Source organism: Felis catus, chromosome D1, assembly GCF_018350175.1.
Source record: "Felis catus isolate Fca126 chromosome D1, F.catus_Fca126_mat1.0, whole genome shotgun sequence".
Taxonomy (NCBI): domain Eukaryota; kingdom Metazoa; phylum Chordata; class Mammalia; order Carnivora; family Felidae; genus Felis; species Felis catus.
This window is the reverse complement of record NC_058377.1, coordinates 65830123-65843422: the sequence shown is the minus strand read 5'-3', so window position 1 is coordinate 65843422 and position 13300 is coordinate 65830123. Positions and strand designations below refer to the sequence as shown.

The following is a 13300-nucleotide window of genomic DNA, read 5'->3' as shown; positions in this document are numbered from 1 at the left end:
AGGGGTGATAGTTCCAGCCCCCAGTTTAGGAAAGGAGGTCCCATGACCTCTGACACCGCATTATAGTAGCATCAACCCTTAGACACAGGTAGAGTTTGGTTTTTATTGTTCCGGCTGTAGTTTCAGCCACTTTCCCTCTAGCCCTCATTTCAATGGAGAAGCCGGCTTTATTCCATTTTTTAGGTGGCTCTAAGGAACTTGAAGCTTGACATCTTACTCTTCCCTTAGCTGTCTCCTTCCAGAACTGAGTAATTCTAGTCTCTTTCCCCTCCTTTTGGCTGGGGGACTGATGTATTGCCTCCTCTCCGACAGAAAGTTGTACAAGCGCTATGCCTTCCTGCGCTGTGACGACGAGAAGGAGCAGTTCCTCTATCACCTCCTCTCTTTCAATGCCGTTGATTACTTTTGCTTCACCAATGTCTTCACAACTATCCGTGAGTAGCCCTGTGTCCCCCAACTAGCCTTCTCAATGCCAATCTTCATGAGCTTGCTGGAGGCTAACTCACTGTCCCCTTTTTAAAGAAAGAAGATTGCCACTTGCACTTTCTACTTACCTTTTGCTTCTGTGGCAGAGAGGTGCATTGGCCCTCCTTGGAGGTTGTTTTTTCTCCAAAGCTTCTTATTCTTGTTCTTAACTGGGAAGTTCAGTCTTTTTGGCCATCGTGTTGTTACTGTTGTCCTAGTACTGCTCTGGGGACCTAAGGCAATGAAGGTGGAGTGGAGTCGGGCGGTTGGTGAAGTTCACTGCCCTGTTTGTACACCTTTAAAGAAATCTCCCTTTTGTTTTGGGCTGAGGGAATCATTCAGCATCCTGGGTTTCAGACCAGCCCACAGGGAAAGACAACTCTTCCTGAAGTAGCAGAAAAAAAATCTAGGTTGTGGTGGGAGATTTGGGTCCAGGCCTTGCTGTGTCCTAACTCACTATATTTCTGTGAGCAGAGTCAATCCCTGCTGTGGGCCTAAGTCTCTGTTTACAGAGTGAGGAAGAGGGTTCAGTATGGTCTAAGGAAGGGCCTTGAAGCCTTACCTTTCTTTGGTGCCAGGATGCCCTGTTCGGTAGGAGGTAGTCTCTGAATTTGCCCCATGGCTCATTGTGTGGCCAGTGACTCAGCAGCTTCAGCAGTGTGGAATCTTGTTTCTACATGACACCCATCCTCCCTCTCCGAGATGAGAGTTTATAGGCTACAGGAGAAACAGCACTGTACTGGAGCTTAGGAGATTCAGGGGAACGATTTCCCTCTCGGTACCTCAGAAAAGGCATTGTAAGACCGGTATGGCCTCTCTGGAGATTGTTATTAGAGTTCATGAGGTTATAGACTGAAAAGTACTCTCCAAAGCAATTCAATACAACATGGAGTTGGTGATACTATTTAGGGAACAAGTTCACTTAGCTCTGGGCCTGAAGATGGGTTTGGATCTTTGATGTTTGGGTAGTAACCCTAAGAGGAGTGAGACTGAGGGTAGGATTGGCTAATATTCTAAGCCAGCCAGAGATTAGGTCCTGGGACCTGCTGCTCCCAGCTCCGCTGGGGCCAGTACAATAGGGGCCACAGTCATGCCAGCACACCTGGACAGGTCAGGGCCCTTTCAGGTATGGGAGGGATTCCTGATGCTTCTCAATGCCTTTGTGGCTTCCCCAAAACAGTGATCCCGTACCATATCCTGATCGTACCGAGCAAGAAGCTGGGGGGCTCCATGTTCACCGCCAACCCATGGATCTGCATCTCTGGAGAACTGGGTGAAACACAGATCCTGCAGATTCCCAGGAACGTGTTAGAGATGACTTTTGAGGTATGTGTTATCCAGGGACCACAACCCTAGGCTCAGTGGGGATCTGAGTTTGTAACAGCTGCCTACAGAAGTTTTCTGCAGGGTTTTATGGTGGTCTTGCCCTTATAGTATTATGCATCAACACAGTTGACCTGTCCTGAGATGATCAGAGGCCGGAGTCAAGGATTGGCCCAAGAACGAGGGAGCCCACCCTGTCTAAGTGGTCTCTGGCTGGAAGGCACTTACTCATCTGGACTTGCGTGTCTCCCTGCCCACGGTGTATTGAGAAATCCCCAAGAATTCTTTCAGTTGCTGAGCCTGTGTCACAGACAGCTCTGAATCTCAGACTGCTTCTGCTCTTAGGCCCTATTCTTCCTCTAGGTAGTAGCACCTTCTTTCTCAGTCATTTCCCCCTCATGAGACAGTGCTGTACTACCAGCCTTAGTGGTAGGTGGAGCCATGAGTTCTTCCTCTGCAGATGCTGAGGGGCCAGATTGCAGGCAACCAGTCAGATCTGTGCCTCTGAGCAATGCCTTTCTTTTCTCTTATTGTCTTGACCTACGCGCCTTCTTTATCTGACTGTTCATTCACAGTGCCAGAACTTGGGGAAGCTCACTACGGTACAGATAGGCCATGACAACTCTGGACTGTATGCCAAATGGTTGGTGGAATATGTGATGGTCAGGAATGAGATCACAGGACATACCTACAAGTAAGTGTTCCCTCGGCTAAGATATCTAAGATAGTGGGGCAAGGTGTACTGCCAGGTGCCAGGGGCTGTGTTTGATCTGTGGGTATGTGGAGTTCTCAAGAAGACTCTTTAGGTTGTGGTGGACTGAGGTAACTTCCTGTTTGGCCCTGTCTTATGTGCCTGGAAAGAATTAGGAGAGATTTCCAAGCAAAGATATATGATGTTGCTGTACACAGGTTCCAGGCCACCCATCATTCAGGTGGCTTCTCGATGATGCACAGTGGGATGAATGGGCAGGGTCTTGAGGGATCCCTAGCCTGGTTTCAGAGCCTGTCTCCAAGGTTTGGCTTTTTGATGGCTTTTGCTGAGCAGCAAGGAGAAGGGACACTGGAGGAACTGGCAGCTCTGACAGGCCATTGCCTGACCTTTAGGTTCCCATGTGGCCGGTGGTTGGGAAAGGGCATAGACGACGGGAGCCTGGAGCGGGTCCTGGTTGGGGAGCTGCTCACGTCCCAGCCTGAGGTGGATGAGAGACCGTGCCGGACCCCGCCCCTGCAGCAGTCCCCTAGTGTCATCCGGAGGCTCGTTACCATCTCACCCAACAACAAGCCCAGTAAGTGGGAGGAGGGCTGGGCCCTTGTGCTACCCAGGTGGGGGATGTGGGCACATCTCTGGAAGCCCTAATATGGGTGTCCAGATCCCAGCCTATGCAGCTGCCTCAGGAACCAGCTGTTCTAGCAAAGTAGCCTTAGGCATTTGTCACCTTCGTCTCAAGAATCAGTGTGTGTGTGTCAGGCTGAGGGGGTGTCACACTCCTTAGAGGTCTGGAAGGAGAAGGGAGAGTTCATACAGCCTGCCCTGGTCCTCTGTACCATTTTGTTTATGATTCTAGAAAGGAGAGGGATCTACTTTCTGGCCTTGTCCTTCATGATTCCTGGGCCTCGCAGCCAAGTTGTGGACCTCTTTTGGTTGCCAAAGATTCCAGGGTAAAATGGGAAATAAACTTTACCTGTATCTTTTAGAGACGGAACTCTAAGGTATTAGCTTTTGCTTTCCCCCCAAGATTTTAGGAAGGGCTAGCTTAGCAAAGTTGGATAGGCAAGAGCCACTGTTTCCAGGGTCCAGCTTCCCAGTGTCCTGCTTCTCCCATGAGCCCTTCCTATGTCCTCAGTCTTGTGCTCAGTCAGCTAAGCACTATTAGCCTCTGAGATTGGTTAGGGATGTCTTCTTTTTATCAGAGCTGAACACTGGGCAGATCCAGGAGTCCATCGGGGAGGCAGTCAATGGAATTGTGAAGCACTTCCATAAGCCTGAGAAAGAGGTGAGCCTTTCTGCCCTCCAAACCTGGGCTTTATATTGAATAAGAGAGAATGATCTTTTTCCAGGGCCATGTACTGTGAGCAACGCGGAGTCTAGAGTGTGTGTCTCAGTTTGACATTGAGCAGATTGTTTCCGCAGGGGCCTCTGCCTTAGGTTACCCTGTTTTCACTATACACTGATGACCCAACAGAGTCCCTGGGCCCCTAATGAACAGTGTGTGTTCCTGTCTTCTTCTGGCTTTGTCTGAGCCTCGCTGAACGGAGGTCACTCTGACTTTGTCCCACTTCTGAGGACCCAGATCCATCATCTGTTCATTAGCTATTCACTGACAGCTGCTCTGTGTCATTCACTGTGCCGGGTACTGGGGGAAATAGACAAGATCCAGCCTATCTTTTGCTGCCCTCCCAGCTGTGGACTATGGGTTTGGGGAAGCAGTGGTGGGAAGGTAGTTTGGCTGAGGCAAGCCTGGCACTCTCTCCTGTTTCCTTCCATAGCGAGGCAGTCTGACGCTGTTGCTCTGTGGAGAATGTGGCCTTGTCTCGGCCCTGGAACAGGCTTTCCAACATGGATTTAAATCCCCTCGGCTCTTCAAAAATGTCTTCATTTGGGATTTCTTGGGTGAGTTGGACCAGGGTCTGAGGGTGGGAAAGCATGCAGAGACATGGGAACTCACCAACATAATGTGGGTGCTGAACACTGGAATCTGAGAGGCAGAAGTCCAACCAGGTGACTCTCAAATTAGATCTGTTGTTTGTTTGCCTTGACTTTTCTTGAAGTTACTCAGTCCTCACACTTTCTCCTTGTAGGTCCAAAAGGCCAGTTGATAGCATTTGGAGCCCAAACACTGTGTTGTACCCACTTGAAGAATTTTTATACAAGAAGTTTCTCCCTTAAGGGTTTCTTTTTTCTTTTTTTTTCTTTTTTATCTTCAGAGTAGAGAAAGGACCATTTTCTATCAAGGGCCACATAAAGAAATTTAAAACCTAAGAACAGGGACTTTACATTTTGAAATGTGACCAATGATGTCAAAATGTTCATGTTATTCACATTAAGTTACCTAGCATCAACATGGAGAGGCCCATGGCTAGTGGCCTGCAGGGCAGTCATGGATGGGTTGGTTTTGAGAGCCTTTGTCACTGGCAAACTTTTCTGCTCTTCACAGAAAAAGCACAAACCTATTATGAGACTTTGGAGCAGAACGAACTTGTCCCTGAGGAAAACTGGCATACAAGGGCCCGGAACTTCTGCCGATTTGTCACTGCAATCAATAATACTCCCCGGAACATTGGCAAGGACGGCAAGTTTCAGATGCTGGTGTGCTTGGGAGCCAGGTACTGCAGCCTCATGGCCCAGAGTGCACGGCGCCACCTTGGAGGTGGTGCTGGGAGCCTAGTGTGGTGCAGGGGGTGGGAGCGGCTAATGACCAGATGCCGCCCAGCAGGTGAGACCTTGGAAACCCTTAATTTCCTTCATGTACCAAGCCTATGTGTGGGGATGTGTAGGGGTGGTAATGAGGGTGTGTGTAACTGGGTGGAGGCCCATTTTGATGGGAAGGAATAAAACCATCCCACTGGTGAAATTTGAAGTAGAGTATATCTAGTCATTCCTTCCAACAACCATTCAAATGTTTCAGGCCTGATGGAAGATAGTGGGAATGAGCTGAATAAAACATGGTCCCTACCATTTAGAAGCTTACTTGTCCTAATTAAGTACAGTATAAGGCAGAAGGTTGTGAGAGTCCCAAAAGGAGCATTCATAAGGTATGCTGAAACTGTAGAGGAGAAAGATCAGAGAGGGGAGGAGGTGGTATTTGAGTTGAGCCTTAATGGAAGGGTAGAAGTGGGGAGAGAGTTTGAAGCAGACAGAACTAGCAGAGAGGCCCTAAAGGAAGCAAAGAGTGTGGGGTTAGGAAATAACAGGTAAACTTGGGAAGGGCGGTTGTAGGAAACAGTTGAAAGGATGGGGGCCTTGGGGAGCTGGGACAGGGAACCCTTCCATATTAGAACAGAGTTGTTTAAACAGGCGACTGAAATGATATGAATTTGATACCATGGGTGGTATGCATCAGAGTGGATAAGATTGTTAGGGACTATTCCGGTGGGTGACATGAGGGTGTGAAAGCCAAATAAATTTAAGGCAGTAGTTTATTTGGGCCAGGGAAGAGAGGGAGTTGGCGTTGTACTTAAAAACGGACTATGGAACCAGATTCACTAGGTTCATATTCTCAGATCAGCCATTTCCCAGCCATATGATCTTGGACAAGCTACTTAACCTTTGTCAATTTCTTCATCTATAAAGTGGGGCTAGTAATAGCACTAATAGCACCTGCCTCATATCACAGGGTTGTTATGAAGGTTAAATCTCTTAAAACATTGTCTGGCACATGCCAAATGCTATGTGGATGTGAGCTCTTAGGATTATTCCTGGTGGTGATAGCTCTGGGGAGGAGTAGTGCTCTGGGACAGATGGGCTGTTGAGATGGAGGAGGTGGTGTTGATTGGTCCTGGAGTCTGGTTGGTGGTGGGCTGGTCTGGGGAGGCAGGGGGAGACAGGAGAGGAGGTGTGGGCCTTGTGGCAGGTAACTGGGTTGATTTGGCTCAGATTGGGTTGGTGTCCCTGGGACTGAGTAGTCCCTAATAGGAGCCTTTTAAAGCGATGTAAGGCCTCTTTGCCAAGAGCTATTAGGGGAGGGAAAGGGGGTTGAGGAAGCTATCCACTTCTCCAGCTTTAGACTTTGTTCAAGGAGTGATGGAGCAAGTTTCCTCCTCGGCCTTGTACTAACTGTCTCCCTTCCACTTCCCTTCTGACCCATCTGGACTGACCCTTCTCTGCCAGAGATCACCTCCTACACCACTGGATTGCCCTGCTGGCCGACTGTCCCATCACCGCACACATGTATGAAGATGTGGCGCTCATCAAAGACCACACACTTGTCAATTCCTTGATCCGCGTGCTGCAGACATTGCAGGAGTTCAACATCACGCTGGAGACGTCCCTTGTCAAGGGTATCGACATCTGACCTCCCAGCACCAGCTAGCAGTAGGACCGAGAGAGACTCACCCTGCAGCTCTGACCCTTCTACCCAAAGGGATTTAAGCGAGTTGAGCAGGAGACGGAGAGGAGATGTACACTCACTGTAAAAAGAAAAGTAGAGGATTTTTGGAATAAATAATCTATTTTAGAGTTTATTTGCTGATTTGCTTTTTACACACTTTCATGTGAAAGAGTGATAGGGAGAGGGAGACGAGGTTGGTGCCGCTTATTTTGAAGCTGGTGCCCTCCCTCGCCGTGGCCGCTGCTGGGAGCCTGCGGCCTCCCCAGACTGAGCCTGCGTCGCGGGCGGGGCAGTTCTGCTTCCTCACTGCGCTGGTCATGAGGCCATTCCACATTGTTTTTAAACTAATGTTTTCTAGATTAACATTGTTACGGATATTTGGCTTTCACCAGCCACACACAGGTGTGCTGGGTGGGAAGCCCCAAGCTCCAATCAAAGGGATTTTTAGTAGTGCCTCTGTAAGCACTGATGAGTCAGTCCCACATCTTTTCTGTTTCTGTCAGTATTATTTGGAACGGAGACATGCCGGGATGCACCATCATGCAGAAGATCATGCTTCCTCTTGGCACACAGCTGCACAGAAGTAAACATAAGCATGTCTTAACAGGGTTTCTTTTTCTTTTTTTTCCTATTATTTATTTAACCCTCCATTGTGTGTTTTAAGTCTTTCTTTTTCTTTTCTTTTTTTCTTTTTTTAAAGAAGGAAAAAGCTTGTCACAGTCTAACTGGCTATGTTATTATTGTTAAATTTATGTTGTTTTGCGACCTAGAAACCAGCTACAGTATGGCCCACTTAATAAAACACCTGAAACAAAACTGCATGGATCCCTGACTTTAATGGGGGTTTGTGAGCAATGGGTGGTGAGGGGCTACGGTTTGGTCTGTGTGAGAGGACCAGTGCGAGCTCCTCCCTCCGCAGCTGCCCAGGGTGCCCCTGAGGACCTGGCGTCTCCTGGGTCTGGGTTCTTCCCACTGCAGCACCATGAGCTTTCATAGTTGTCAACTCAGATGGCTGTTTGAGAAGGATGCAAATAAGGGTTATTTTCCCACTCCACAGAGGAGGAGGCTGAGGCACAGAGGGGGAAAGACCTGGCCAAGGTTTCAAAGGTTGTCACTTGACTGAGACAAGAGTGGGTATTTCTTGAAAGGTAAGGAAGACCAGGGGTGGAAACATAAGGCACATGAGACCGTATCTGCCCTCAGGGGGAAAAAAAAAGGTTTTTCTTGAGAGAAGGATTTGTTTTTCCCAGGATGATAGGTGGTAGAGCTTTATGAGGGTCCTGGAAACCAGCTTCCTTCAGTTTTATTCTTCAACCAAGCTGCTTTTGCAGGAAGTTTCAGAAATGTAGCATGGTCAGGTAGGTAGCGGGCTCAAACCAGTTCATATCCTCTTTTATGCTTCCGTGATTTTGCCTGTACTATTCTCTCTGCCTGGAATGCCTCCCCTGGTGCCTACTTCCTGTTCATTGTTCAAGGTCACTTTAGGAGTCACCCACTTTGAAGCCTTCCCTAATCTTCCCTGGGCGCAGTTAATCATTCCGTCATTGTGTTCCTGTAGTTGCTTAGATGCTGGCACCTCCTATCTGGATTATCATTGCTGCTTTCATGTTGGGCCTACCTCCCTAGGCTGTGAGCTCCTGGAGGGGCCAGAGAAAGTCTGTCCTTCATCTCCCTCCCTGGTGACTGGCTGGTGGTGGTGAGTGCCTACCTAAGGCCTTTGAAGAGATGAGGAAAGGGACTGGTTTTGAGGACAGCTGCAGTGCAATATCCTGCCAGCAGGTGGTGTGAACGGGCCATGGGAGTCCAGTGTTTTGGAAGTTGGGGAGGTAGGCGGCATTTCTGGAGTGGGAAGGGAGATTCCTGGCTGGACAAGAGGGGCAGCATGGAACTCACTGAATGTATGTCTGTTGTGGGCCTAGGCCAGAGATGACCTTAAGCTAGGTGCTTTGCACACAGACTTACCCCTTTTCCTCACAACTCTGTAAGGCAAGTATAGATTATTGCTGGTTTATAAGTGAGGAAATTGAGTGTCAGAGAAGTATACTTACTTGCCCAAGGGCACACATCCAATAAATAGTTCGCAGTTACCAGAACTGTCTCCAAGCTTGTGGCTTTTCCACTGACAACTACTTTGCTTGATTCAGGTCTCTGCTCAGATGTCCTCAGAGAGACCCATCCTGACCACTCTAAAATACTAACAGATCCCATCAGTCACTTTTATCCCCTTATTCTGCTTTATTTTCCTTGTGAACACCTACAATCATTGTACTAATTATTTGCTAATTCTAATGTTAGTTTTATGAGGGAAGGACACAAAGTAGCAACTGGCACATAGTAAGTACCCAGTAAGTATCTGTGGAATAAATGAATTCATTGGCAGTGGTTAAGATGACAGACTGTGGAGCCAAAAGTCCTTCAGTTAAATCCCTGCACTGCTAATGTGTCCTAGAACAAGCTACTTAATTCCTGAACTTCCATTTACTCCCATCTGTAAAATGGGAATGATGATAATAATAGTGCCTGCATCTACTAGAGTTGTTGTGGTTACTAGTTGACTATACATATGTCTGGAACAGGGTCAAATGTGTAATAAGTGCTAGATGAATATTGGTTGTTCTTACTACCCTATTGTATCAAACCCTGTTGTTGTTCCTGAGACCCAGACCCCCTGTCCTCAAGGAACTCAGAGGCAAGTGCTGTGGGGGAGTATGACACCAGGGAGGGTATTGACCATGATGAGTTGTGCTCAGGGTAGGGGATTGTCAGAAGGAGTGGATGTTGAATATTGACAGAACAGTGTGAGCAAAGGCATGGAGATTAAGAAGTTTGGGGAAGTCTAGTGCTAGAGTCAAGTCTGAGATGGGGAGGGGAGCAGATCTGGGGGCTCCACACCCACAAAGTAGGAGACAAGGAAAAGGCTGACAGTATCCCACAGCCTTGAACTTTGCTTGTGCTCAGTAGATGTGGGCTGAATGAAAGACCACATGCTGCCGACCCAAAAACCAGAGCCATGTCACCTGCATGTGGCATTCCCAGTGCACACTTCCACCTGTGAAGAATATTTCTGCCGCTTTGGGCCCTCCTGTGTGACGTGAGGAAACCTGTGGTCAGAGCACAACTGCTGGGTTGAGGCATGGCAACTGTGTATCTCCGGTGCAGTGTGTGACCTGAAAAATTACAACACACAACAGACTCACCCACAATAGGTCCCTGCATCTTAGGGGATAAGGGGAGGGAGTCTCTTTTAGGCAACCTAGAAGTACTTCTTTGTCTTCCAGCTTTTAGGTGCTCATGCCAGTCAAAGGTAGATGACACTGTATGTGGGGATGAGTCTAACTTATAGAACTATCCAGTCATTCATGGTTCTGTATGGTGCCTGTACAGCACCCAGCACTTGGATATGTGCTTTAGTGGAGGGTGCTAGTGGCCTCAGGCAGCCAAAACAGTGCAGGAGCAACACCTTTTCCAGCAGTCATTGCTGAGAGAGTGAGTGTGAATCATGTTTTATAATCAAGACTCTTCTGGGACCATCTATCTCTCTATTCCTTCTAACAGCTGATTCTGCTGTGAATGTCTCACTTTCTACTGCATTTTGTTTTATAATCTGCAAATCCTTTTTGAAATGATGTGTGATTGAAGAGAGCAGACGTGTTCAGTAGCTCAGTATTTCAAGGATGCTTGAGTCAATTGCCTCTCCAGTAGCTCTGGGTAGATCAATGCATTCAGTTCAAGTGCTGCCTGCTTCGGCATTTGCACCTGCTCTAATTCAATGCTTCTCAGATTCTAAGATTTTAGAGACTGATAAATAAACAAGCACACAAATGAGCTCAGTGAATTATTGCAGAGTGAGCACCCTTGTAACCACCACCCAGGTCAAGAATAGAGCTTTATCAGCCTTCCCGCAGTCCTCCTTGTTCCCAGTCTCAGCTCACTCCTTCCTTCCAACTTCTTGACCTTTATAATAACCACTTCCTCAAGTTTATTGTTGTGTAACTCAAGTGTACACCCCTACATGCTATAGCAGTCATACCGGTTTTTAACTTGATACATCTTTAAAGTCTCTTTTAATCGAAGGGGTCCCCTCTACCCCTTTATTTTCCTTACAGTTTGTCTCTGAAGAACCTGGGCTATTTGATATGTAGTCCCACAGCTTGAATTTTGCTAATTTCATGCTGGTGGTGCAGTTCAATGTGCTCCTTCATTCTCTGCATTTCCTGTGAATCAGCGGCTAGATCCAGGGACCTGATTTGCCTCAGGTTTGATCCCTTTGATGAGACCCTATAGGTGGTGGTATACTCATTCATCAGAAAGCATGTCATATCTGGTGTCCACTTTTTAAATTTCTTCTTATTTTCTTATTTTATTTTAGAGAGAAAGAATGAGGGTATGAGCCAGGGAGAGGGGCAGAAGGGGAGAGAGAGAATCTTAAGCAGGCTCCATGCTCACTGTGGAGCCCTGGACTCGATCCCACTACCTTGGGATCATGACCTGAACTGAAATCAAGAATCAGATGCTCAACTGACTGAGCCACCGAGGTGCCCCAGTGTTCCCTTTTTTTTATTTTAGCAGCTGTCATCCTGTAAGTAATTCCCTGGGGGGGTTGCAATATGAGGATATTCTAATCTATCATTTTGTTTTATTTATTAGGTGGAATAATTTTATAAGGAGATGCTGCCCTTCATGTATTTGATTTCTCAGTAGAGTGTATAGGAAAGGCGGGGTAAGTGCTTACTTACTTAATTCTTTCTTTTTATTAACTTTTAAGATAATGTAGTGGACTGGTTCCCTGCTATCATCAGAAGGTGGCTATTTTTTTAATTATTATTTTTTAGGGTTTTTAAAAAAAGTTTATTTTCTTTTGAGAAAGAGAGAATAAGCAGGGGAGGGACAGAGAGGGAGAGAGACAAAGAATCCCAAGTGGGCTCCATGCTGTCAGTGCAGCACCCAACACAGGACTCAATCCCATGAACCATGAGATCATGACCTGAGCTAAAATAAAGAGTTGGACGCTTCACTGACTGAGCCACCAGGCACCCTGGAAGGTGACTTTTTTTTTTTTAAAGTTTATTTATTTATTTTGAGAGAGAGAGCACAAGTGGGAAGGGGCAGGAAGAGAGAGGGGAGAGAGAGAGAATCCCAAGCAGGCTCTGCACCACCAGTGCAGAGCCCCACGTGGAGCTCGAACTCATGAACTGCAAGATCATGACCTGAGCCAAAGTCGGATGCTTAACTAACTGAGCCACCCAGGTGCCCCAGAAGGTGGCTATTTTTAAAAATAATGTTGTGAACTCACAGACTTAAGTGTATTTCATGGGTTTCATTCCATTGCACTTACTATCTTTATTGTCCTGTCTTGCCTGTTGGGAGCCTCTTCAAATTGCCTTCTGAGTTGGTTGACATGACTCTGGCAGTTGCTTTCTGAAATTTCAAGATGACCTAGGCTCATCTTGTACATTTTCTATCCCAGGATTCAAATCAGTTATTTATGAAGCAATTTCTCTGGGTTTCACATGTATTTTACCCATCCCCAATGTATAAAGGCAGCCCTGCCACCTCCTGTTGTTCAGGCCCAATGGTTTCTGCCAAGATGGTGACTCTTGTCTTCTGCTGCAAGAAGTCCGAAGTACCATGGTGGCAGCTGACACTTGTGGTTCAATGCACTGGGACCTACAGAATGTAGCTCTGTGTCCCCTGACAAGATTGTGACTCCTCTGGGGACCAGTACTTCCATCTTTGCAGAACTTATATGTAACTTGCAGATATACAAGGCACAATGTCCTTCAGTGAGTCCTCGGAAGTAATGGTAAGTGTGGTCACTCTTTCTTCTGCCTCTTGGTTCCTAGACTTGAGTATTCTTCCTTAGGGACTTAGCCCCACATAAAAGTCTCTGATGTAATGCAAATACTAGATTCTGAAAGATGGCACCCCATTCTTACAGAGTATTGACTCAGATGATTGAAGCCACTGCTTCACTTGTGCCTTCAGTAGGCCCTTCCAGCTCTCTTTGAGATTGACAGAATCTGGATGGTGCAGTGTATTATATGACCTGTATGGTATATATGACTTAATGCTATGGCCCACTCCCTAACTTCCTTTACTGTCTAATGAGTATGCTGATCGGATGCTATGCTGGATGGAATTCCGTACCTGAGGATTAGGTATTCTCTAAGCTTTTGGATATCGGTGCTGGCTGAGATTCTATGGACAGAAAAAGCAAACCTATTCCCAGAATATATCTCTATCCCTGTGAAGAGGAACTGCTGGCCCTCCCAGAATGGAAGGGGCCTGATGTAGTTGATTTACCAACAAGTGGCTGGCTGGTTTCCTCAAGGAATAGTGCTGTATCTGGGCTGAGCATTGGTCTCTTTTGCTGACAGATTGGACATGCAGAGACAGCAGTAGCTAGATTAGTTTTGGAACGTGGGAGTCTGTGCTGTTGCGCCTATGTGTGACCTCCATCTCTG

At 47.1% G+C, this 13300-nt stretch overlaps 1 protein-coding gene across 6 annotated transcripts in view; it reads left to right on the top strand.

Annotated features, from left to right (window-relative positions):
- The window catches only part of DENND5A (DENN domain containing 5A), a 118818-nt gene extending 111166 nt beyond the window's left edge, over positions 1–7652 (top strand). For all 6 annotated transcript variants that reach the window (XM_023239551.2, XM_023239548.2, XM_023239547.2 and 3 more), the window contains 8 exons: positions 313–434; positions 1646–1791; positions 2364–2482; positions 2893–3074; positions 3700–3782; positions 4276–4399; positions 4944–5112; positions 6617–7652. In XM_023239551.2, coding sequence (XP_023095319.2) covers positions 313–434; positions 1646–1791; positions 2364–2482; positions 2893–3074; positions 3700–3782; positions 4276–4399; positions 4944–5112; positions 6617–6800 — 1129 coding nt within the window. In that variant the 3' untranslated portion in view covers positions 6801–7652. The remainder of the gene's footprint in view (positions 1–312; positions 435–1645; positions 1792–2363; positions 2483–2892; positions 3075–3699; positions 3783–4275; positions 4400–4943; positions 5113–6616) is intronic.
- Positions 7653–13300: the final 5648 nt, after the last annotated feature.